At 49.6% G+C, this 23,532-nt stretch overlaps 1 protein-coding gene across 1 annotated transcript; it reads right to left on the bottom strand.

Annotated features, from left to right (window-relative positions):
- Window positions 1-346: 346 nt before the first annotated feature.
- FAM167A (family with sequence similarity 167 member A) lies at window positions 347-22,381 on the bottom strand. Its single transcript, XM_027665097.1, has 3 exons — window positions 22,021-22,381; window positions 13,247-13,770; window positions 347-3,115 (listed from the first exon to the last, which is right to left on the bottom strand). Exons 2-3 carry the CDS (start codon window positions 13,622-13,624, stop codon window positions 2,852-2,854), a joined length of 642 nt encoding a protein of 213 aa, XP_027520898.1. The 5' UTR covers window positions 13,625-13,770; window positions 22,021-22,381; the 3' UTR covers window positions 347-2,851.
- Window positions 22,382-23,532: the final 1,151 nt, after the last annotated feature.

Below are 23,532 nucleotides of genomic sequence, written 5' to 3'. Positions count from 1 at the left end.
CAAAGTTCAGCAAAAATCAGACATATTTCTATTTATTTTTCCTCCCTAACCTGATATATTCTTTAAGTGACTGGACCCACTTTTCACTCAGTGGCTGAATAACACAAAACAGAAAAGAGTGAGATATTTTTTTTTGCTTTTTTTCATGTACATTTTTGTCCAAATATGCCATAAGTGCTCCCACCTTTACTTCCTCCCACCTCCTCCATTTGCAAAGTGGAGCAAATGCTGATGGAGCCGTGTGTGGATACAAAAACCTGCTTGGAAACCTTCCACACCTGTAATCCTTGAACACGCCAGGCTGGAGTTGGAGATACAGAACACAGTGAGAGACCAGAGGGAGAAATCAATACAGACAGAGTTTTATAATTAAAAAATTGTGCATTTCAACAAACAGCTGGCAGTTATAACCATCCCCCATCCCCCTCAATGCAGAAAATACATGTCTGGAACTCAGACATCTGATATTTCTAATGCCACGTGTAATGACCTCCTCAGACTGTGCTTGTATTAATTCCTGCATTGGGCCACCAGACAAGAGCCCAAAGGCAGGTCCACCCTGTATCAACTCTATTCGACCCTAGAGAGAACCAATCCCCCTCTTCCAAGGCATTATTTTCACTAAAAACCCATCATTACTATATTTTGACTGAAAATGCCTCTGCAAATCAACATGTGGGACACGAATGGATTTATTTTTATTAAAAAAGTAAACAAAGAAGAATTTTGATGAGGTGGTTTGTTTTCGTTTTTTCCAAGATGTCCATGGGGAAATAAGGCTATTTCTTTACTAGTAAACTAAATGGCACTGTGGCTGGTTGTCTTCTCCAGAGGCCAAGAACCCAAATAAACCTTCACTGCCTGGGCAGCATGAGGTTCAACACTCAGGCATGATGCTGATGGACTGATTGGTGTAGACAAAGCTCCAGTGCCTAAAATTCCTCCTTCCTTAGCAGAAAGAAAAGATACTCAATGAGCTTTGAAGCAGATGGAGAGGCATCACCGAGGGGTTGTGTATTATGGGGGATAAAGGACTGGATTCAGCTCCAGAGCCCCCAGCCCCACATGGATATGAACCCCTTCATGGTGTTAATTTATCCCTCCCATGGAGACCCGTGGAGGCACATGAATTATTTGTCTTCTCTGCATTGCCCTGAACTCCCTGTGGAACCCCAAGCCTTCAAGCCTCGTTGCATCTTCCCAGGCATGTTGGAGCCTCATCGGATTCTGGTTCATGCCACATTTCGGAACAAAGGCATGAGCCCACCCTTCATCCCAAGCGAGGCGTCCTGTGGGCTCACATGCACACATACAACAACTTACACACACACACAGCTTACAGACAGCCAGGTACAGGCACATCAACACAGCTTCCAGCTCAGCTGGGATTATACCTCCCGCTCCTCCCCAGGCCTCAGGCTGCTGCTGGGTGGGCACAGTCAGGTTTGTTCAGCCAAGAGCTCCGTGCCCAGGGAGCAGAGCTGGGCTGGAGTGATGAACAGAATGGTTTGGGTTGGAAGGGACCATAAAGATCATCTGGTTCCAACACCCTGCCGTGGGCAGGGACACCATGAGAGGGTTGAGAGATTGTACCGGTGTGACAGGAGCGGTGCCAGCTCCTAAAGGCACCCACACTTGGTCTAAACACACTGTCTTGGGTGCCAGGTGTCCCAAGATTGCCACGGCAAGACCTCTTGAGTCCCTGCCCTTGCTGGGCAGCACCACAGGTCTCTTCCCTCTGTTCCACATACAGGCAGGTGTGCAGCTGTGTGCACTGAAAGGCAAGAAAATACAGCTTCCATCTTACACCCTGCTAAGCAGGGAGGGAACCCCATGGGTTTGCTGCAGGCCCAAAGCTCATAACAGCAATATTTCTCCCCTCAATTTTATAGTCACATTTCAAGTTCATTACCACCCCCAAAAAAGGCCCTTTTCTCCTCTTGAAGTTCCTTTCTCTGATGGCTGTGTGTTGCTACAGAGGATCCAGGATTTGCTGGTGCTGCTGTTGGGAGAATTTCAGGCTGGGGTGATTTCTCTGACAGGAGATGTCTTGGGTGCATCCCTTTGCCTTGCTGCTTGTGGGGACAGCCACACAGTGTCTTGTGGACGCTGCTGACAACAGGATCAGAAACCTGTTCTGCTCTGGGTATGACTTCTAGGACACACAGGAGACTTCTGGACAGCTGGAGTCTATATAAATGTGTCCATGATCAGTCCATAATCTATACCACAGCAAAACTGAGTCCAAAATACCCTGGACTCAATGGAGCAAGTCAACAGACACACTTTTCACCACTTCTTGGGGCTGCACACCGTTTAACCCACAGACCTTCTCCTGATGAGAGGGCTTCTCTCCACTGGAAATCAGCTTCCCACCTGAAATAGCCCCATGGACCCTGTGCTTGGGCCAGCAGAGGCTGAGGGTTGATGCCCAAGAAGACATCCATGGAGGACATTGGCTGAAGAGACAGATCCAGCCTGGGAGGAGGTACAGGGGAAAAGAAAAGGGATTTGGCTTTGTGGTTGATCTTTGACCCCTCCTTTGATTTTTGAGTAACACCAACCCCACTGAGCTGTGTCTTAGTTACTGTGTGGGGAAGAGGAGGAGAAGGGACTTGCCAAGGAGCAGGCTAAGTGCATGTGTTGGGCTCAGATGCTCTCCAGGCTTCCCCCATGCAGGTCCTGTCTCCTCAATGAGCAGCTCAGTGCCCAGGTCTGCTGCTCTACCCTGCCTCCAAGACCAGCTGTGGATTCCCTGTTTGCCCCTGTTCCTTCTGCTCCTCTTTGGCCTTTTTTTTCCCAGAAAGAGCCCTGTCCCCTCTCTTTCTCCCTCATCTTCTCCCCCCCCACTTCAACACAGTGAGAACCGGCGGGAGTTGATGTTCATCTTGGTGACCCCAATGAGCTTGAGGGGCGTGGAGAGGCTGAAGGAGCTGACGAGGGGGAAGTCACAGAAGAGGTCAGCGAGCTCGTCCCGCTCCTCCAGCTCGAAGGTGGCGTCATTGAGCATCCGCTGGTGCAGGTGACACGTCTGCTCGATCTTCAGCTTGTTGATGTCTCCACGGAGCCTCATGAGCTGCCTGGCCAGCTGCTGGTCCTGCAGGCGCATCTCTGCCTGGAACACAAGAGGGAGGGTGGGGAGGGAAGAGAGGGTTGGAAAGGGAACAGCAAATCTGCTCATTGTGCTGCTGTCCCTGTCAGAGGCTGCATGGAATCACTGGAAATGGGACTTGTCTAGATGCTGGAGCTGGGAGGGAGATGAGGATCTTCCAAGCCAGTGATGCATCCCAGTGAAAACCCCAAATTTTTGACAATCAAGGAAGTGTCTGCCTGCTCAGGTTTTCAGGGGCACCAGAAATATAAGATATTAAGCTCTTATAGTGTCCAAAGGAGTGCAACAAAGATGGTGAAGGGCCTTGAGGGGAAACCGTGTGAGGAGCAGCTCAGGGCACATGGTGTGTTCAGCTGGAGAAGAGGAGACTGAGGGGAGACCTCACTGCAATTACAACTTCCTTGGGAGGGGAAGAGGAAGGGTAAGCACTGAGCTCTGCTCTGTGTGACCAGGGAATGGACTCCAGGGAACGGCCTGAAGTTGGGTCAGGGGAGGGTTAGGTTGGATATTAGGAAAAAGTCCTTCCCTCAAAAAGCGGTTGGGCACTGACCAGGCTCCCCAGGGCAGTGGTCACAGCACCAAGGCTGCCAGAGCTCAAGAAGTGTTTGAATGATACTCTGGGGCACATGATGTGACTCTTGGGGGTGGTCTTGTGCAGGGCTAAGGATTGAACTGGATGGTCCTTGTGGGTCCCTTCCAATCAGCACATTCTGTGACTGTGAAACTGGAATTAAAGCCATGCCAAGGCTGTTGGCTTGGTTATCCCTCAGCTCAGGCTTCAGAGCCTCCATCTCAACATCAAACAAAGCCCAAATTAATTTTGCTCATAAGGCAGCAGCCACAGTGAGAGGGAGCAATTAGAGGTGAAAAGGACCAATTAAAAGAATACCAAAGAACTGATCCCCAAATACTCAACCTGAGCTTCTGGCCTGCATAAATCAGAGCTGGTTCACCACAGTCAGGAACAGGGGCCACCACACCCCCCATGGCTTATCTTATCTTGGACATCTGAAGTATCTCTCAGGACAGGACCCCCATGGTTTCCCACAGGAGAGAGAACAACTACCCCCGGGCTAATGATATGAGTGTTTTGGAGACATTTTTCTCCCCGGCACCTAACTCTGCAAGGTGGAAGATTCAGAAGTGATGAAAGAGGTTTTTTATCAAAAAAAAAAAAAAAAAAAGAAAACAAAACCCCAAAACAACTTATAATTAAGCAGAAGATTTGTTGCCACAGGATGCTGTGGGTGGTGAAGGAAGGAGGTGAATACTTGGTGCAAGCATCAGCCTTTGTCTGGGGAGCAGAAGCAGGCAGAGCTGGAACAGAGATAATGCGAAGACAATCCCCACTTCTCACCCTGCTTCCCTCCTCACAGAAAAGCAACAAACCACAAAAGCTGCAAAGAAAAGAAGGTGCTGGGAGAGAAACTGAATAGCTCTTAGCAAACCTTGTGGCTTAAATCTGTGTGACTCCTGGGAATGAGGAGGAAACAAAACTGGAAAAACAGCCCTATATTTGCCCCAGTGCAACGTTCTGCCTCTTTCCCTGGTGTTGCCTCCACCACAGGATACAAACTGGCACTGGAAGGATCTCCTTGGCAACGAGACCCTTGATTTTGTTTTGTTTGGGGTTTTTTACCTTCCAGTAGCTCCCTGGGTAAATCCTTTCCTCACTGATTTCTCAGTGAACGAGGAGATGCCGTGAGCTCACTTGCAGCTGCACCGTGGAGCTGCCCTGACCCCAAATCCATCCTTTACCTCACTCTTTGGTAGGATTCATCCTCATCAGGCATTTAGGAAGAAGTTCTTCCCTGTGAAGGTGGTGAGGCATTGGTAGAGGTCGCCCAGAGAAGCTGTGGCTTCCAGCTCCATCGCTGGAAGTGTTCCAGGCCAGGTTGGATGAGGCCTGGAGCAACCTGGGCTAGTGGAAGGTGTCCCTGCCCATTTTATGATTCTATGATTCTGTGTTTCTATGATTTGGGATGCATTCCCCTTTTCTGGATTCTAACAGCATGGATGTAGCCAGAACATCACAGTTTGCCTCCAGACCTAAAAATGAGCTGTTTAATTTACGGGTACAGATGTAGCTCTAAGGGTAGGGAATAAATTATTCCGGGTCTGGTGGCTTATGCATGAAGATGGGGAAGTGAAGGGAGGAGGGAAAATTCCCCTCAAGAGATTCCACAGGTGGCCCTGATATTTCTATGTGAGACTTTTCCATGCCTGATGCCTGGGCTACTGCAAGAAGGGTGGGAATCAAAGCAGCCACAGGGTCACTTTAGCTTGTGTCATAATCCCTCCTCCTCCAGGCAGTTGTAGAATGGTTTGGGTTGGAAAGGAGCTTAAAGATTATCTCATTTTACCCTCCTGCCATGGGTGGGGACACCTTCCACTATCCCAGGTTGCTCCAAGCCTCATCCAACCTACCTTGGAAGACTTCCAGGGACTGGGCAGCCACAGCTTCTCTGGGCAACCTGTGCCAGGGCCTCACCACTCTCACAGGGATGAATTACTTCCCAGTACATAATGTAAATCCCTTCAAACCCAAACCATTCTATGATTCTCTATCTGACACTACAGGGACATCCTGGAGGACCTCGCCTTATGCTCCCAACCAGTAACTGGACTCCAGCTCAGCTGATTGGAGTCACCTTTCTACCAATCTCTGAGTGAGTCCCTCTCTCTCTCTCAGCAAATCTCTCTGAAATTATTGGCAGGGTTGTGGCCATTCACCTTCTTCAAAAAACCCCACTTTTTCCTCTCAGACCTCATAGCCTGTGTCCCCAGCAGAGCAGTGCTACTCAGAAGGTTTTTCTCCTCCCACCTGGTATACAATGAAAGAAAGAATAATTTTGTTGATATTTTTCCCTGTCTCTCAACAAATGCTGTGACTTGAGGTTTTATCAGGAAAGCGATCATGAGTGTTATTGAACTGACCCCGGGTCACCCTTTCTTGTTGGTTTATTAAGTTACGTAAGAAATGTCAACAAATGCTTTCATTGAATGTTTTGAAGAATGTGGAATTAAAAAAGCCACTACTGCCAAAAAAAAAAAAAAAGGTTTAAAAGAGATTTATTGAGGCCATTGCAGAGAGGGGTGTGAGCTGGAGTTGCTGTTTTCCCTTGCAAACCAGCTTTACACTTTCTGTCCAGTTCTTGCTTTCCCTGTCTCCTGAAGAAGTTGCCTTGATTTCATGTAAGCTGGAAGACAAAGCCTTCCAGAAATAAGGATCAGGAACAAACCCTGACAGTGGTTGACTAAAGACATGTGGATGTGGCACTTGGGGACATGGTTTAATGGTGGGCTTGGCAGTGCTTGAGGAACGTTGGACTTGATGGTCTTAGAGGGCTTTTCCAACCTGAACGATTTCATGACTCCATGAAAGAATAACTTCTGTTTCTTGGGAGCCTGTCTTGTCTTCCCAAGGGCTTGGAAGTTCCTTACACTGTGACAGGTTCTGTGGAGGTAGGTCCATGGGCTGACAACTGGGAAGAGGGTAGAGCACAAAAAGTGGGCTACTCTGCAGGATGTGGTTTCTCTCTTCTCAGTCATCACTGGGACTTGGCTTGAGATGCAAATATCCTGTCCTGCATTCATGGAGTTGTCCTATTAAGCCCTGCTTTGTTCAAACCTACCCAGGATATCAGCAGAATTTCATCCAGAATCCAGAAATCCTCATTCTTCTTCCCTTTCCCAGAGACTCTGCACAAACACTAAAATCATTCCATCCATCCCATGCTGAGGACCAAACAATCGCCAGAGATTATGAATGATGCCTCTTTAAAAGGAGCAGTGTCAGGTCAGCAGAGCTCCACAAAGCTTCCTGGAAATGAATAATGGAATTACAGGGGTCACATCACGGGAAACCATGGGTTTTTGGTTTACACAGTTCAGCCACAGGGCCAGTCACCACATGGTGACTCAACACACCAGTTCATCCACGTGGGACAACACGACCCCACACACTCTGCACAGTGTCCTGCAGAAACCTGTGGGGAGCATCCAGCAGAAGCCAGACATTTTGCTTCCTTCCAGTCTCTCATGCCAGGGGCAGGAACAGCCTTAGGTTTGTCTTGCTCATAAAAAACAGCTTCTTAACAAAATGTGCCTCTTTCTGCAGACCGAGCTCCAGCTGCTGGTGGGATGGACAGGATGCTGGTTTGAACTTCCCCAGGTGGGAGAGGGAAACAAACTCAGGTCCTTCCTGGCACAGAAACAACTGCCAGGCTGAAATGCAAAACTGGACCACAGGATGTTATGAACCCAGGAAGGGTTTTCTGTTTGGATTGAGCCTCAGAGTCTCCCAGGACTGTTTAATATGGGGAAGGGAGAGAAAGCTTTGTATACATCCTTGCCTGTTTTCCAGCCCAAACAGCTACGAGGAGTTGCCTTCAATTTTGCCTTACTCATATGGTTACAGAAAGAAAGACCAATAATCTTCCCATTTCCAGTGGTTCATTTTCTCCCTGCGTTGCTATGGGGGGATGTTTCAGCAGTGAGCACCTCATGGCATTGACATGTGGAGCTCCTTGGAACCTCTTCCCAAAAGAGAAGAGCCCTCTGGATGCAGCCCCAGCCTGTGGTCCATGAAGCTCAGGGTGATGGTCTGTGGAGAAGCAGCTGCTCCCATGGGTCCAGACCTTTTAATTTCCAAAGGATCAAAAGAAACTGAAATCTGAACTGGTCCTTTCCTGGGAGCAGCCTCTTGGATTCAAGCACAGAGACGTACAGGCCAGTTATTAGACCCTTGCCAAGCACTTCTGAGAAGTCCAGATTGCCTGTGTTTTGGTTTGAGGCTTCTTCAAAGGTGCTCAGATGCCAGTCTGTCATGGCTAATTTCAGATGCTCACGCCCTTGTGGTGCAACCCACAGCCTCAAGTGAGGCATCCCAGCTCCCTCTGCAGTGCCTGGGAGTCACACACCCTCAAAGCCCAGGAGACCTTTGCCAGCTGGCACACGCCGAGCGTGTCATGGGTCCCAAATCTCACTCTTCTTAAGTGTTGTTTACTCTGTGTTGGCTCCCTCAGAATTAATGTTCATAATACCTTTCCTGAGGGAGGTAATTACCTTTGGATTTTGTTAAATTAAGGGGTGTTAAAATGCATTCAGTGCTGGGAATTTCCCCATTGCCAGGGGAAAAACCTGGAAGTTCAGCATCTGAGAGGGACATCTCAGAGGGGTTACATGTAGGCTTACACAGGATAATTTCACATGATTTCTCAGAGCTGCAGTTACATCTCTACTGTGCACATAAATCACAGCCACTCCACAAAACTCACTCTCTCTCCCAAACAGGGTGGCTGGGCCCAAGCTGGCCCCTTGGGGATGGTCCTGTTCCAGGATAACTCCCAAACTCTTCCCTGGTTTCAGCAATTTAACAATAGAGGTCACAGAATCATAGAAGGGTTTGGGTTGGAAGGGACTTTAAAGACCATCTCATTCCAATGTCCTGCCATGGGCAGGGACACGTTTTGCTATCCCAGGTTGCTCCAAGCCCCATCCAACCTGGCCTTGGACACTTCCAGGGATGGGGCAGCCACAGCTTCTCTGGGCAACCTGTGCCAGGGTCTCCTCACCCTCATAGCCAAGAATTCCTTCCCAATATCCCATCTCACCCTGCCCTCCTTCAGCTTAAGGCCAGCACTGATTTAATAATAATTAGCCAACTGATTTTCCACCAAGAGTATCAGATATTCGTGTCCCTTTTTGAGTCTTTCCAGCATTCTGTCACACACACAGATTTCTGTGCCAAACTGGTGAACTTGAGACAGGAAACTCATTTTCCTATTGAGACAAAGTTAGAAGTGTTCTAAGATGTTCCTGTTCATAGGTTTGTTCTTTAGCCATATTTAAGAGGGAAAGGATTTTGAGTGCTTAATTTTATAACTTGTAAAACCTGACAAATTTCAAAGAGGAAAGTACAGTCTGACCCCTCAGGTCCTCGAGTCTGTCACCATTCCCCTGCTGGTAATGTCTTTGCTCTCAGTACTGATGAAGAACAGCCACACTTGACAGGCCAAAGGGAAACACATGGGTAAAAAAAGAGGCAGGAGGAGCTGGGGAGGGAAGTGCTGCAGCCCTGGGGCTGTTCAGCATGCTCTGAGAGCTGCAATTTGCTCCTACACCTCGACAGAGCCTCTCAGCACAACAAGAAGAGCAGTTTGCATGTCTGGATAAATCAGCTTCCCCGAGAAGGATTCTCAGCAGGTCCCAGCTGACGTGGCTGGATGGGGCTCTGTGGGCATATGTCAGTCCTACAAACCTGGGCCAGGGCCTGACATGCAGGGCCAGGGCCTGGGACAGGCCACATGAGGTGAAACACCAGGAAAAGCAGGTGGACAGTAAGACCTTGGGTTTGTCCTTTGCTTCACTTTTGAATGCCTGAACCTGGCTGAAGCCAAACCAGAGCAGACTCTGTAAACACAGAGGCAAATTCCTCTTTCAGTGTTAGATGATGCCTTTTGTGTGGATCGGGAGTAACAAGAGATCGGGAACAAGGAAATGGCCTCAAGCTGTGCCAGGGGAGGTTTACATTGGGTTTTAGGAAAAATTTCTTCACCAGAAGAGTTGTCCAGCCCTGGCACAGCTGCCCAGGGCAGAGGTGGAGTCCCCACCCCTGGAGGGATTTAAAAGCTGTGTGGATGTGGCACCTGGGGACATGGGTTAGTGGTGGCCTTGGCAGTGCTGGAGGAATGGTTGGATTGGATGATCTTGGAGGGCTTTTCCAACCTTAATGATTCTGTGATTCTGGTGCTTCAGATTTAACAGATAGTACAAATTTTAAAGCTGGGGACTCCTGGTCTATCAATTCAGCAGGCAACTCACCCATGTCATGGCCCTTTCTGTAGAACAATGGCCAAGGGCAAGTTTGGGTATACATATACTACTAAAATCACTTTACTGCCTCTACTGCTTTTGGCTGGGATGGAGTTAATTCCAAAACTGGGTGATCCCATACCAATTGCCTGTTGGGAACAGTCCACAGCATGTGCAGACTCCTGAAGCTCAAACTGCTTGGCAGGATGCTCCCTGGCACCTGCCAAAACCATGCTGGGGCAATACTGCTGAAATAACCCAGCCTGAACACGCTGTAGTTGTGCTGAGGGTTGTGGGTGATGGGGCTGCACACCCTCCATCATTGCATTTCCTTCAGTAAGGCCATGGGCTGCTGCACTTCCTTATAGGGTAGGAAGAATCTCCACATTTACCAGCTTTTGCCCTTTCATTGGATGGATGAATCCTACAGACCCTAAATTGATTTCTCAGGAAGGACTTTGTAGAGTGGGGGAGAACTCATCCTGAGGCAGAGGCAAATTTCACCTCAAATATGACCACTAGGTCATTTTTGGATCATCTTCAGAAAGATGCCCGGGATACTCAACATTTGCTTGAAGCAAGGCTGGGTTGTGTGGTGCCCCCAAGACTATGTTCTCATGTGTTAAATCACACCAGAAGGATTAATTGCCCCTCAGGGTGACCTTACCCAAGGTGTGGGGTGTTGGTGACCTTCCTGGTAGCCCCAAGCAGGGGTACTGTGTGGTCTTGGCTTCTGACTTAGAGAAATATGTAAACATGGAGATAACTATGTCACAGAATCATAGAATCATGGAATGGTTTGGGTTGGAAGGGACATTAAAGATCATCTTGTTCCACCCCCCTGCCATGGGCAGGGACACCTTCCACTAGCCCAGGTTGCTCCAAGGCCTGTCCAACCTGGCCTTGGACACTTCCAGGGAATGGGCAGCCACAGTTTCTCTGGTTAACCTGTACCAGGGCCTCACCATCCTCACAGTCAAGAATTTCTATCCAATATCCAATTTAACTACTCTCTTTCAGTTTGAAGCCACTCCGCCTTGTCCTGTCACTCCAGGCCTTCAGAAATAGTCTCTCTCCATCTTTCTTGTGGGCTCCCTTCCAGTACTGGAGAGCTGCATTTAGGTTGCCTCGAATTCTTCTCTTCTCCAGGCCGAACAATCCCATCTCTCCCAGGCTTTCCTCATAGCTGAGCTGCTCCATCCCTTTGATCATCTTTGTGCCTCCTCTGGACTCGTTCCAACAGCTCCATGTCCTTCCTGTGCTGTTGTTCCCCAGGGCTGGACGCAGCTCTGCAGGTGGGATGTCACCTGAGGGGGCAGAGGGGTAGAATCCCCCCCTCCCCTGCTGCCCACGCTGTGGGATGAGCCCAGGACATGGTTGGGTTCCTGCTAGGAAACCTTCCTGATTATTTTACTATCACAACATGGGAATAAACAAAGAAAAATCCCGTCTGTGTTGGGATGTGTGGAAGCTTGTTCTTTTATTTGAAAATAAGCTGGATTTCACCCTTGAAATGTAATGTGAAATTCATCTTTTCATTCCAGCACCCTGGGATGTGATGGCCTGGCTGTGCTTTCACTGCTGGCTGGCAGCTCTTACCCACAACAGTGCCTCCAACACAGCTATTCCAGTGTGTGGTCAGGCAAATCCCTGCTCTCTCTTTTGGGGAAATTGTTCTAAATTACATGAGTCATGTCCAGATCCAGCAAAGACCAGTATAATTAAATGGTAAGAAAATGGAAAGTGAGGAACAATTAGGGTTTGCTTTGTCCTTTTTTCTTCTTTAATTTAAACTTTCAGTTTTTGACAGATGGTGGTTTAGATACCACACCCCAGTCTAAAGGGTAGAATCAGGCTCTGAGACAATTTATTCTTCCAACATGGGCAGAAGTGGAAAGAAAAACCCAAATCTTTTAAAATCAGGGCTCTGAGAAGGAAAATCTGCTCCTTACTCTTTTTAGGCATCATAAGATTTGGGGTTTATATGAAGTGCACTGTGCATTTAAGGTGGTATGCAAGGGATGCAAGCACAGACTCAGATTCAGGTCTCTGGAGCTCAGGTTCTCCAGAGCACTGAGTGGTTGTAGGAGATCATCTCAAAGCTCTTCCTAACAGTCCTGGGGTCCTGAAAGCACGTCACTCACCTTCTGAAAGCCACAACCCTGAGAAACAACTCAACCACCAAACTGCGACATCCAGAACCACCTCTGTAAATAACCCCTCTAGACATCAATCCAGCTGGGAGAACGCAACAGAAAGCTGACAAATAAATATAACCTGAAGCAAAAGCTGCAGAGAAATTTTTTAAACTCCTTATTCATTTTTGTCAGGAGTTTTTCTCAAAGACTTTCAGTGCTTTTCAAAAGCAAAGTGAACATTTTCACAAGTGTTGACCACAAGTAATGTCCCAGCCCTTGTTGCAAATATTCCTGCTGAGACTCCCAGGCAAAATTCCAATCAGGCAACAGAAACAAAGCCACGTGTCATGAGTCACTTCCAGTAATTTGGGCCAAATAATAAAGATATTTCATGCCAGGGAGGAGAAGGGAAGGATCACTGAGAAGTGTATTCTTGGTGTCTGGTGGTTCCTATACTTGCAAAGAGGATTGGGACTTTCTCCAGGCCTAAAAGCAGGTGCTCTGAAAGGGCCCTGTCCATCTTACTGAGCCCCAGTGGCCTCCAGAAAATGATAGCATCATGGAATATCCTGAGTTGGAGGGGACCCACAGGGATCATTGAGTCCAGCTCCTGGCCCTGCACAGGACAACCCCAAAATCACACCATGTGCCTGAGAGCATTGTCCAGATGTTTCTTGAATTCTGTCAGGCTTGGTGCCTCCATGCTTCCTCCTGGGAATTACTCCTAGGCTGTGCTGACTCCTGAGCTGGGTTGGGAACTGCCTGAATCAGCACTAGTTGGTCCAGGATAAGTTGGTGCCAAAGACCATGAGAACAACGTGACATATAAAAGATGAATTCCAGCCCCCATGTCCTGGTTCTGTAAATCCTCCTAGCACAGGTTCCTGGACAAGACAAAGTATTTTTGTCTTGTCTTTCTCTGTGAAACCACTGGTTCATAAGTACCAGAAATAAACAGGGGCCAAGGCTGGGATGGGAGAATGTCCAAAATGTGCTTCTAATGAAGCAGAAGACAATGGATTATGAGCCTGGAAGAGCCAGACATAGAAAATTCAATGACTGATTGTTGCCTTTTCACCTGGGGCTGAAGGTAGGTAGGAACAAAGAGCTTCCTCATTCTTTTATATTTCTCCCCTCTTGAAAAAGTGCCCTGTCTACCAGGGAACAGGAAATCACTTACCAGTTCCTTCCTGAGCCACGTCAAAGCTTCATCGATGCTCTCAAAGCCGCCTATTCTCCCTGAGGAAAGAGTCCCCTTGTCCTGGGCAGGGCTCCCATTGAGATGCAGCTGCACCTTCCTCAAGGGGACAGTCTCCCCCGTGGCCTTTTTGGCCTCAGTTCCCTCCTCCTCCCCTTCTCCTGCTGGCTGAGGGCTCTTCCATGCCTGCTCCTCCAGCTTTGCCTTCCACTCCAAGTAGGAAGGGCGCCTGGTCTCCAGCCTCAGCTTCTCTGTCAATGCCTTGAGGGTCCTCAGATGGTCATCAGGAGGAGGAACACCTCCAGGGCCAGCATCCTTGCTGTCCAGCGCCTCCTCTATTTGGATTTTGGGTACAGACATCCTCTCTGGGAGTCACAAGGCATATGGGTGGGCTGGAAAGGATCAGGGGCAGGGATGGGAAATGCTCAAGGTTTGACCAGGTGTCACAGGGTGCCAAACACAGCTCCTCCTCCTGCTCAAGGACCACATCAACCTTGGATGAACACCTGGAAGAAAAACAGAGGATTGGTTTCCAGTTTGAGAAGGAAAAGGGAGTGGGGAAAGAGAGGTAGCTCTTGCTGTAGCAGAGGGAGTGAGGGTTTTGGGAGAGGCACCATGCCAAGGTGCTGCTGGAGAGTGTTACCTCACCTCAGCTATCTGACTGCTTTTGGGGCAGGAACAGACAGGCTCTGCCTTTTGGCAAAGCTCTGGTTACCTACATCTCCAGTCTTAACTCAGGGGGCCATGAAAGGGTTGTCAAGGGGGCCAGGGCACATTCCCAGACCCCTCTGGGTCTGTATCACACAACCCAACATCCTCTGGAGAAAGCAGTGGACGTTGAGGTGTCTGTGCACAGGGTTTTGCTGATTTTCTGGCTGGCAAACCCACATCTTCCCACTTGGGCAAATCAGGTCCAGGCAAAGTAAGATAATCTGAAAGAGTGGAAGTTTAGATTAGATATTGGGAAGAAATTCTTCCCTGGGAGGGTGGTGAGGCACTGAGGAACAGGTTGCCCAGAGAAGCTGTGGCTGCCCTATCCCTGGATGTGTTCCAGGTTGGGTTTTATGGGGTTTGGAGCAACCTGGGATAGTGGAAGGTGTCCCTGCCCATGGCAAGGGGGTGGAATGAGGTGGTCTTTAATGACCCTTCCAACACAAACTACTCCAGGATTTTATGAACCCAAATGTCTCTCCTGAGAATTTTAGTCAAAAGGGACTTATTCTTTTTTTCTACCTTCAGTTTTACAGATTTATGTTTAGATCTGGGTTTGTTAAAGATGCCAATCTGCAGCCGTAGTATTCATCTCCCTCCTGACCTGCAGGCTCCAATCAGGAGCATTATCCCAGCCAGGAGTGGGAGTAAGTGGGATGCCTGTGCTCATGGAGATTTGCACTTGTGGTTTCCATCACTGGCCATGTCAAATGTGCCTACTGGGAGTGGTCTCTTGAAAACACCCCAGTGGAAGACTAGCACAGAGGAGCCAGGAGCTTCCTCTCCAATTTTCCTCCTCATGTATGGACTCAGGGAAGCTGTGCCCAAAGCCAGTCTATCTGGAGGGACCTGGTGGGACACAGGACTTAACAACTCTGCAAGAGTTAAGCTCAGGCAGCTTCTGCCTTCGTTTGCCAGCAGGATCAGATAAGGGACTTTCTCAAGGTTGTATGCTCATCTAAAGCTGAGCTAGGAATAGATCCAGAGCTCTCCTTTACACCTCAAACACAAAACAAAATACTTTTTTGCCTGCCTAGTAAGATGCCCGGGAAAACCAGGATATAGGTAGCTTTCTAGAGTTACTCAGCCATTCTTTCCACTGCTATTGCCACAACGACATGTGTAACTCTGAAAGCCAGGCTATAATTACACCTCCCCAACCTTTTCAGTTAGAAGATTCAATTTAAAAAAAAAAAAAAAAAAAAAAAAACAACCAAAAAAAACCCACCAACAGAGAGCAAGATTTATCCCACAATTGTGTGGAGGCACATGAGCTGAACGAGGAGTTGATAATATACACACAGACAGTCTGGGGGTGGAGAATTAGTCATGTTGTGGTCTCGTTCTTGCTCCTATTTATGCTAATGAGAGTTTTACGGTGAGCAGGAGCACACACAGATACTCCGTCAGGTTGAAGCCAACAGCCCTCATGCCTGGAACAGCAACGATTTTCCTTCTTCCATTGAAAAATAGATTGTAAGGAGGGGAAAACAGTGAGCTGCCCTTGTTGGAGAGGCAGGTCCTGCACCAGCTTCTCTGCAGGGCTGAGAGCATGTCGATGAATTTACCTTGCCTCCCGCTCCATCGTACCAAAATCAATAAAGGAAAACACTTAATGACTTTAAAGATCTCACTTCTGAGCTTTTTTTTCTGTCCATTGAGGTGGAGATCGCTAAGGGTGGCCAAAGCCAGCAGCCCAACAGTCTGATGCAGTTCCACACTACTGGGCTACTGGATTTGTTAATCCCCAGCAAACATAACATTTTTATAATAAAGCTGAGTTTTTTGAATGCCACAGCTGCAAAGCAAAGCCTCCACAAACTCTTTTGTCCTGTGTTTTCAGCATGTGTGGAATCCTCAGGGCGGAAAAGGCCCTTGGTGTTGGAGCCCTGGGTACAGCTCAGTTAACATTCAGAGCATTGAACCATGAAAACAGGACAGCAGCTTGGAGCATCCCCTTTGTCACCACCCTGCTGTCATCTCCCCCTCCCTTTCACCACAGCTCCCAGCAGGTTTGGAGGAAATTTGGGTTTTCTACTCTAAAAGCAGCATTGATTCAACCCATCCTTCACTTTCTCTCTGGTGTAACATGAAACGTCTCATTCACTCTGTAGGGACCCCCCTAAACAGGCAGCTCTGTTCCCTTGCCTGGCCAAACTCAGAAGTGACAGAAAGGAGCCACCTCTAATTTCCCATCAATATCTTGGACTTGGATCAAAGACCTGCTGTGGAAAAGAGATCTGAAAGTGGTAATTGTGTGAAAAATGCCTTGCAGTGTGAGGCTGTAACACAAACCCTTTGCTGCCTGAGAGCTACCGAATTCCTGGGAATGAGCCTGCCTTTGGCTTCAATCCACATACTCCCAGTCTCCTGCCCCAGGCTCTGTTTCCCCCTGGGCTGGCCTGTGTGAGGGAACTGAAGTGATTAACCCTTGGTTTGTCTCATTATCACACTTGCCACAGAGCGTTCATGCCATACCTAATTAGGGGTAACAGGAGTTCAGCACCAAAATGGGGTGAGGGTTTGCTCCCACCTCACTAAGACTCTTGGCTCAGAGGTTCCTCCCTTCCCTTGCATGAATCCTGAAAGCACAGGACACATCAGCTCACTGAGACAACAAAAAAATGCCTTTAATTTCTTTCTTGGGATAGAATTCCATTGGAGAAGTCAACTGATCTACCACAAGCTGTAATGCAAAGCGATCAACAGAAACCCACATCCAGGACTGAGAAATAAGAGGCCTGATAAACTGGAAGTTTTATATGTCTGTACCTTCCTCATCATCCCTCAGTGCCCTGGTCAGACATGAACACCAGGCATTCAGGAAGCAGCACTGGTTGGTGTGTCCTGGGCACAGGCACAGCCTTTGAAATTCAGGGCTGGAAATGAGGGCACAGGGTGCTTCAGAAGGTCACATGCCAGGGAGCCAAGAGGTCCAGGAGAAGAAAGGAAAAAAGGAAGGGAAAAACACTCCAGATGAAAACGGGAGGGGAAAAGCAGAATAAATCAAACAATCAGCCAAAGTGAGGAGAGAAAACATTTTCTCTTCACTATTCCTGGTGGACTGCAGCTTAATGTAACACCACTTTTTATTGCAGAGGAACAGCAGTGATTACAGGAGTCTGTGTTAAAGCAATGCTGCTCATCTGGTGTCCAGGAAGACAGAAAAGCCTGAATATCAGACAAAGCCCCAGCTGAGAGAAGCCCTTTTTCCCACACAGCCCATGGATGACACTTCTGACATGGGGTAAACAGGGTAGAGGTGATGGTTCAGCCTGTTAATGACCTTCAAAAAGCACTTCAGCCCCTTCATGCCTCAGTTTCCCTCTAACTGAGTAGTCAGGTCGTGTAGCTGGGCTTCAGGAAAAAAGCTCTGAGGATTCCCAGAGATGTACAAAATTCACTTCTGGTGTCTTCAGACCTCATCTGGGTGACCATATTTGCACTCCAACTGGGACAGGGACATCCCCCATGATCCATGGAGTTTGGGATGTAGTTCCCCTGATCATTTGCAGGCATTTGCTCTCAAGGGTTGCACACACGGGCCATGGAGACACTCCCTGATCCTACAAAGGAAACCCCTGGAGTAAATCCTACCTGTCAACCTCACCAGTGAGCTCTGCAGGTCCCAGTGGATGAAGAGGACCCTGAGCCTGAAACAGTGGGATGAAGGGATATCAAGCTGGAGCAAGAGGTGTGGGGCAGTGCCTAGTGTGCATTCCCCAAGCAGGGAGAGCTGTATTTGCTTTCCTTGTTGGCACAGCAACAAGGCAGAGATGGAGGACTCTGACCCCCCTGGATGTCTGCAGCAGGTTGGAAGCAGGGCAGAGAGGAGGGGATGCCATAGCAATGGAGAGGGGGTTGCCATAGCAATGGAGTAAGGGAGGACTCTGGCTGCTCAGGGTGGTGGATGGAGGCTCACGAGCATCCTCAGGGCAGGGGAGACACAGAGGTCTCAGGAATCAGGTGAGGGAAGGGCAGACCCATCTCAGTCAACACTGCAGCTCCCTGGAGCTGGTGATTTCCTTTCAGGGAGGCTGCACATCAGTCATTCCTTTCTCCATGCCAGAATGACCTCACTCGGGAAAGGAGCTGCTGTGCTGAGTGTGAGCTTTGGTCAGCTGGGAGTTTCCTCACCTGGAGTCCCCCCTGCCACAGTCCCCCAGCAGCACAGGTCCATCCTGCTGCTCTGCACAAGGGTCCTACAAAGATGCAGAGCAAGTTGCTCCCCCGGCCATCCCACAGACTCAGAAGAGAGTTGGTATCCCTGGGATGTATTATCCAGTGTTTGCCCACCCAATCCCTTCCTGTAGCACCCGAAATCTGCTCTTGCAGGAAACTGATATGGTTCCCAAATGCCTTTTTCAGCTGTCCCAAAGTGACCTTCAGATTTCCTCCCCACAAAGAATCCAGTAGCATGAAGATCTGTCTGGTTCTGAAGATGGGACATACTCCAGGGCTGAAATTGGAGCTGTCAGGATCAGATGATCCCTGCCTGCTCAGGATGGTCAGGACAGGACGGAAGGTGCTCTGCTCATGCAAGGCTAGAGGAGCCATGGCAAAGACCTCAGTGAGTGCCACTGGCCACAGTGCCCATGGAGACCTCCTGGACATGTTTATGTGGGCTGTGAGCTTGTCCCTTCCTCCATGGGCAAGATGATGGCACTGGTGTGACCAAGCTGGACAACACAAGCATGGACTGTCTGGTGACTCTGCCTTCAGACCTCCTTGCTGGGCTGCCCACGCTGGCTGTGTCCCTTCACACACACAGACCTGACTTCCAGCCTAATACAGGACAAAGGCCCAGAGAGGAGACCAAGATTCTGTGCCCAGATTGATCCAGAATGCAATGATCATGGAAAGGTGATCACGGACCAGTGGGCTCAGATAAGGGTACAGCACCTACCTGATTGGGATCCTGGATACACCTGGATATTCCTGTTTGCCTACTGCCAGGAACAACTCCCCTGAAGACTTTCCAGACAGTTTGGATGCTCCTTCAGCCCTTTGGATATGGATGTGGCATTCATAGATATATGGGGAAAGAGGAAAAAAGAGGTGCTTTCCATTCATGTATGATCTGAAGGAGAATGAGGGCTTGCCCCAGAACATCCTTCTGCCCAAATGGCCTCCAGAAAGGCCCTCAAACACTGCAAGGAAGGGAGGAGAGAAGAGCAGGGAAGGCTGCAGAAAACCCATCAGCCTTACAAGAGGAGTGAAACAAGAGCTCAGAGATGGCTGCCCCATCCCTGGAAGTGTCCAAAGCCAGGCTGGACAGGGCTTGGAGCAACCTGGGCTAGTGGAAGGTGTCCCTGCCCATGGCAGGGGCTTGGAACAAGGTGAGCTCTAAAATCCCTTCCAATCCAAACCATTCTGTGATTCTCCAAGATTAGAGGGGACCAGTTTCCACTCCCTGCCCTAAGGCACTTCTCCTTGGCTTATTTCCAGCATCACTAGTAGAGTCAGAACCTGTTTCAATAAACACATCTGTACCTTCCTGCCTGACTACATCCCATCCCTCCTGTGTCCCCCACAAAAAATCCAGCAGGCTCCTTGCGAGGAAGCAGCACTGAGATTGCTGCCTGCTTCAGATGGACCCCTGCAGCTCCATTTTCAGACCAGCTCAACTCCCCTCGATCAGCAGGAGCTCTGTGGAAATCCTGCATGAAGAAATATTTGGCATTCCAGCAAACCAGTCTTCCAGTGAGTGGGAAGTATTTGCAAACTGGGAAGCTGGACGAGGTCAGTACTCTCAACCCATCATCCCAAACCATGTATGATTCCTCTTAGGAGGAATGGGATTAAGCAGAACATCAAAGGCAAGTTTACAGGCTTTTGGTGAAGTCACCACGTCCACCCTCGTCATCTTCTGGTGAAATCTATTGAGGCGAAGGGAGCCACGAATTATGGGCAAAGATTTCTTCTTCATCCACTGCCCCAGGCTCCTTGCAGGTTTGGGGCTTTAATCTTGGAGGTGGCATGCCTAACCTTTTCCCAGAGATGCCCCCGAAGGACTTGTGGCTTGGCACAGCCAGTTATTCCCTTATTTTTCCTTCTGCCACCCCAAGCACAGCCGCATTTCAGCGAGGAGAGGAGGGGACCTCTGTGCCCGTGAGACCAGGGTAATGAAAAGGGCTGGGATTCCTTGGGAACGAGCCAGGGCAGGCTGAGAAATGCTCTCTTCCCAGGAGACCAGCACAGGGAGTTATTTTTTCCCTAAATGCAGCGTGGAAGGGTGTGTTTTCAGCAAAAAAAAAAACCCCACCAACCTTTTTTTGGCTTTGCCGAGCTTCACCTGCCCATCATTGAGTTCATCCCCTACAGAGGCAAGCCCCAGGGCCAGTTCCCATCTGAGATCCTCAGGTTCCAAGTTAACGGGATCAGGGGAGCGGGGTCAGCTCCCCGGTGACCCCCTAATCCCCTTTACATGCCCCCTGTCCCATCCAATTACCCGCCTTGGCAGCTTCCCAAGCCATGATCAGACAACCTCTGTCCTTAGACCTGTCTTCTCCCAATGCTGAGTTGGACATTTAATAGCATTTAAGATGAACTGGTTGCAAACAGACCCCCCTCCCCTCTCCACAGAATCTGAGGCTGCTTATTTTTATTTTTTTTATTTTTTTTCTTGTTGTGTTTGTTGTTTATTTTTTTTCTCCTGCAGTGTCCCTCCTACATTCTGCAAACACCTAATGGCTACGGGGCTATTGCAAGCCCAGAGCCCAGGAGAAGCTGGATTCCTCCCGTTCTCCTTTATTTTTGTGTTGTATATGCTCCCACGAAGGATGGGAGGGATCTGTAATGGGCATTTGAAAGCAGAGGAGACCTGAGATGCAAATAACAGCAACAGCTCCCGTATGCTGAAATGATGGCTGGCACAGAGGAAACCCACAGCAGCCAGAACAGGCTTGCTCCCGCTGGAAAGTGGGGAATTCCTGGGATACAGGGGATGAGCAGACAAAGCCAAAGGAATCAGCTGGACACAGGTCCTGGCTGGAAGCAAGGAACTTGCTTTTCATCCATTTCACCCCCCTCCACTGAGGACCCTGATGCAGAAAAGCTCCGAAGGGTGCAGCAGTATGGAATAACACAGGGAGCATCACAGGAAAACAGGGAGGGGTGTCCGTAGGGAGGGAGAGGTGACAGCCTGCACAGACCAGGGAGGGTCCAGGCTGTAAGATGGGGATGGTGTGGGTGCCTGGGTGAACACGGCACCAAGGAATTTTGGCTGGGCTTGCACAAACGCTCACGCAGGGAGGGGTGTGGGCTGCTGCTATTATTTTAGCAATTAGCCCCAAGCTGTTAGAAAGGGCTCTGAAGAAGTTCTGGCTGGTTTGTTGTCTTTTTTTTTTTAATCCCCCTCGGTGTAAACCTGAGCTGCAAGGGCCAGACCTGAGCAGGTGGAAACCTGCTCTGCTCAGCACACAGTGCCTGCTTCAAAAATCCAAGGTAGCTACGCCCTGCGAGGCCACCGCGCTCATCCCACCATGTCTGCACTGCACAACCCTCCGAGCCTTCCCAGGGCTCCTGCAAATCCCAGGGAGGGGGCAGAGGGAGCAACAGGTGATCGTCCCGAAACCTGGCCAGGCTCTTCCCTCTTACACCTCATCCAGTGTAGAAAAATCCTCCTGGAGGGGGTGAGTAGCCCCACACCACTCCCAGCTGAGAGCAAAATCCACAAATCTCCTCGGAAAGAAGGACTGAATCCCAGCCTGTCCCAGTCAATGGGGAGCAGCCGTGCTGGCCATCTCCAGGGAATCTCGGCAGGCAGGAGATGGTGGCTGGGGGGACACACTTCAAGCCCCCAACCACCACCACATCACTGCCAGCATGACAGACCCCAGCGCTGAACTTCACGATGGGGTCTCCATAGCCCCCCCCCGGGACCTGCTCCCTGCTGCTGCCCCTTTCTATGGGGCTCAAAAAGCCAGGGCATCTCCTCCAGCCCCGGGCACCTCTCCCACAGCCCCCGTCCCGAGGGCAGGGGGTGTCCCCGGGCTGGCTGTGTCCCCCCACCACGGCCAAGCCAACACGAGCAACAAACTTACCGGGGCCGGGCTCAGAGGGAGAATCGCACGGACATCTTGGCTCCCTCCTTCCACCTCGGGGCTCCAACTTGGGGTTTGCAGAGCGGTGTCACCAGTGCCTTCAGGAGTCTGTCTCATCCTCCTCTCTGTCTCGCTTCAGAAATCCGTGTGTGCTGTGGTTGGTGGTTGTTTTTTTTTTCAAATTTAAGGGACTTTTTTTTTCAGCGGTTGCGTCAGGCCTGTTGCCTGGAGACAGGCGAGCTATTCCAGTTTGAGCTTTTCAGTCCAGATTTCCTCTCTCTCTCTCTTTCATTCATACCACCGAGCCCTGAACCTACCTCCCACCAAGCAATAACCCTGGAGAGACCTGAAAGGGAGGAGCTGCACAGCCTGGGTCCTAAACATCCTCCGGTACCCAGGCGAGGGAGGAGGAGCAGCGATACCTTGGGCGTGTGTTAACAGGGATGGAGTGGTCCAGAGGAAAGCAGGGATCCTCAAGGCTTGCAGGAGATGCCCGGAGAGCTCTTGCGCTCCCAAAGCAGTCTGTGGCTCTTCCCGACACCAACCAGGCTGGTGTCCCCAGGCTGTTCCTATTTCACACCATGGATATCAGACTTTCAAGGAGCTTGGGGTCCTCTGGCACTCGGGATAACGTTTTCCAGATACCACAGCTTGCCTGGGGTCAGTGCGTGTGTGGGGGAGAGTTTTGCAAGGACACATCAGCATCTCTGGGAAGCCCTGGGGTGGTACCTCGGGGCACTGTGGTTAGTACCAACTCGCTGGCACCATCCATCCTTGGGCAGAAACCAGCTTGGAAAACAGCTTTTTCCTGAATTTTGTACTGGGAAAGTGCCTGTTGCTTCCACGGCTGCCCCAGTGGGACCAGAAACCATTTTAGGTGCTTTAAAGGAGGGACTGATAGAGGCAGTGTCCTGGCTACTGGCTGAGCTGGGGCCAGAAGCAAAGGCAGGCGACAGAGGGGGTTTCCTTCCTTCACCAAAAGCTGAAGTTTAACCCCTCAAAGCCTGGGGACAGCTCTCAAAATCAGCCCACACATCCATCCCCACATTTAGCTACTGCACATCTGGTGGCTCAGAGCCACTGGTGGTGTTTACAAACCTGATGGTGCAAAGCGCTAAGTGTTGGTCATCGACCCCCATCCATCCAGGCCCCTTCCCACATTTCCACACTCAGCTTTTGTGAGAGAAAACCCTTTCACAGCCTTTTTGTTGTTGTTGTTGTTTTTCCACCCTTCCCTTCCCGTGCTCTAACCATCCCTCCTCCCCCCATGGGCAACTGGGAGAGATTTACAGCCCTTTCCTGAGCTCTGAATGGAAGGGTTGGGGTTTCCCACCTTCCTTCAAATGCCAGCCACGCTGAGGATACCCCAACCCCCCCGAATAATTTAGAGGCTGTGCTTTTACAGCACCAAGCACATGAGAGTGGGTGCCCTGGGTGCAGCAATGCAGATTCAAAGCGTGAAGAGCAGCACTTTCACATTTCTGATGAAAATGCAATTTTAAAACACTTTTC

Source organism: Corapipo altera, unplaced genomic scaffold (assembly GCF_003945725.1).
Source record: "Corapipo altera isolate COAL_440 unplaced genomic scaffold, ASM394572v1 164, whole genome shotgun sequence".
In the NCBI taxonomy this organism is placed as follows: Eukaryota; Metazoa; Chordata; class Aves; order Passeriformes; family Pipridae; genus Corapipo; species Corapipo altera.
Note: the sequence above shows the minus strand (reverse complement) of the source record. Positions and strands in the feature narration are given on the sequence as shown.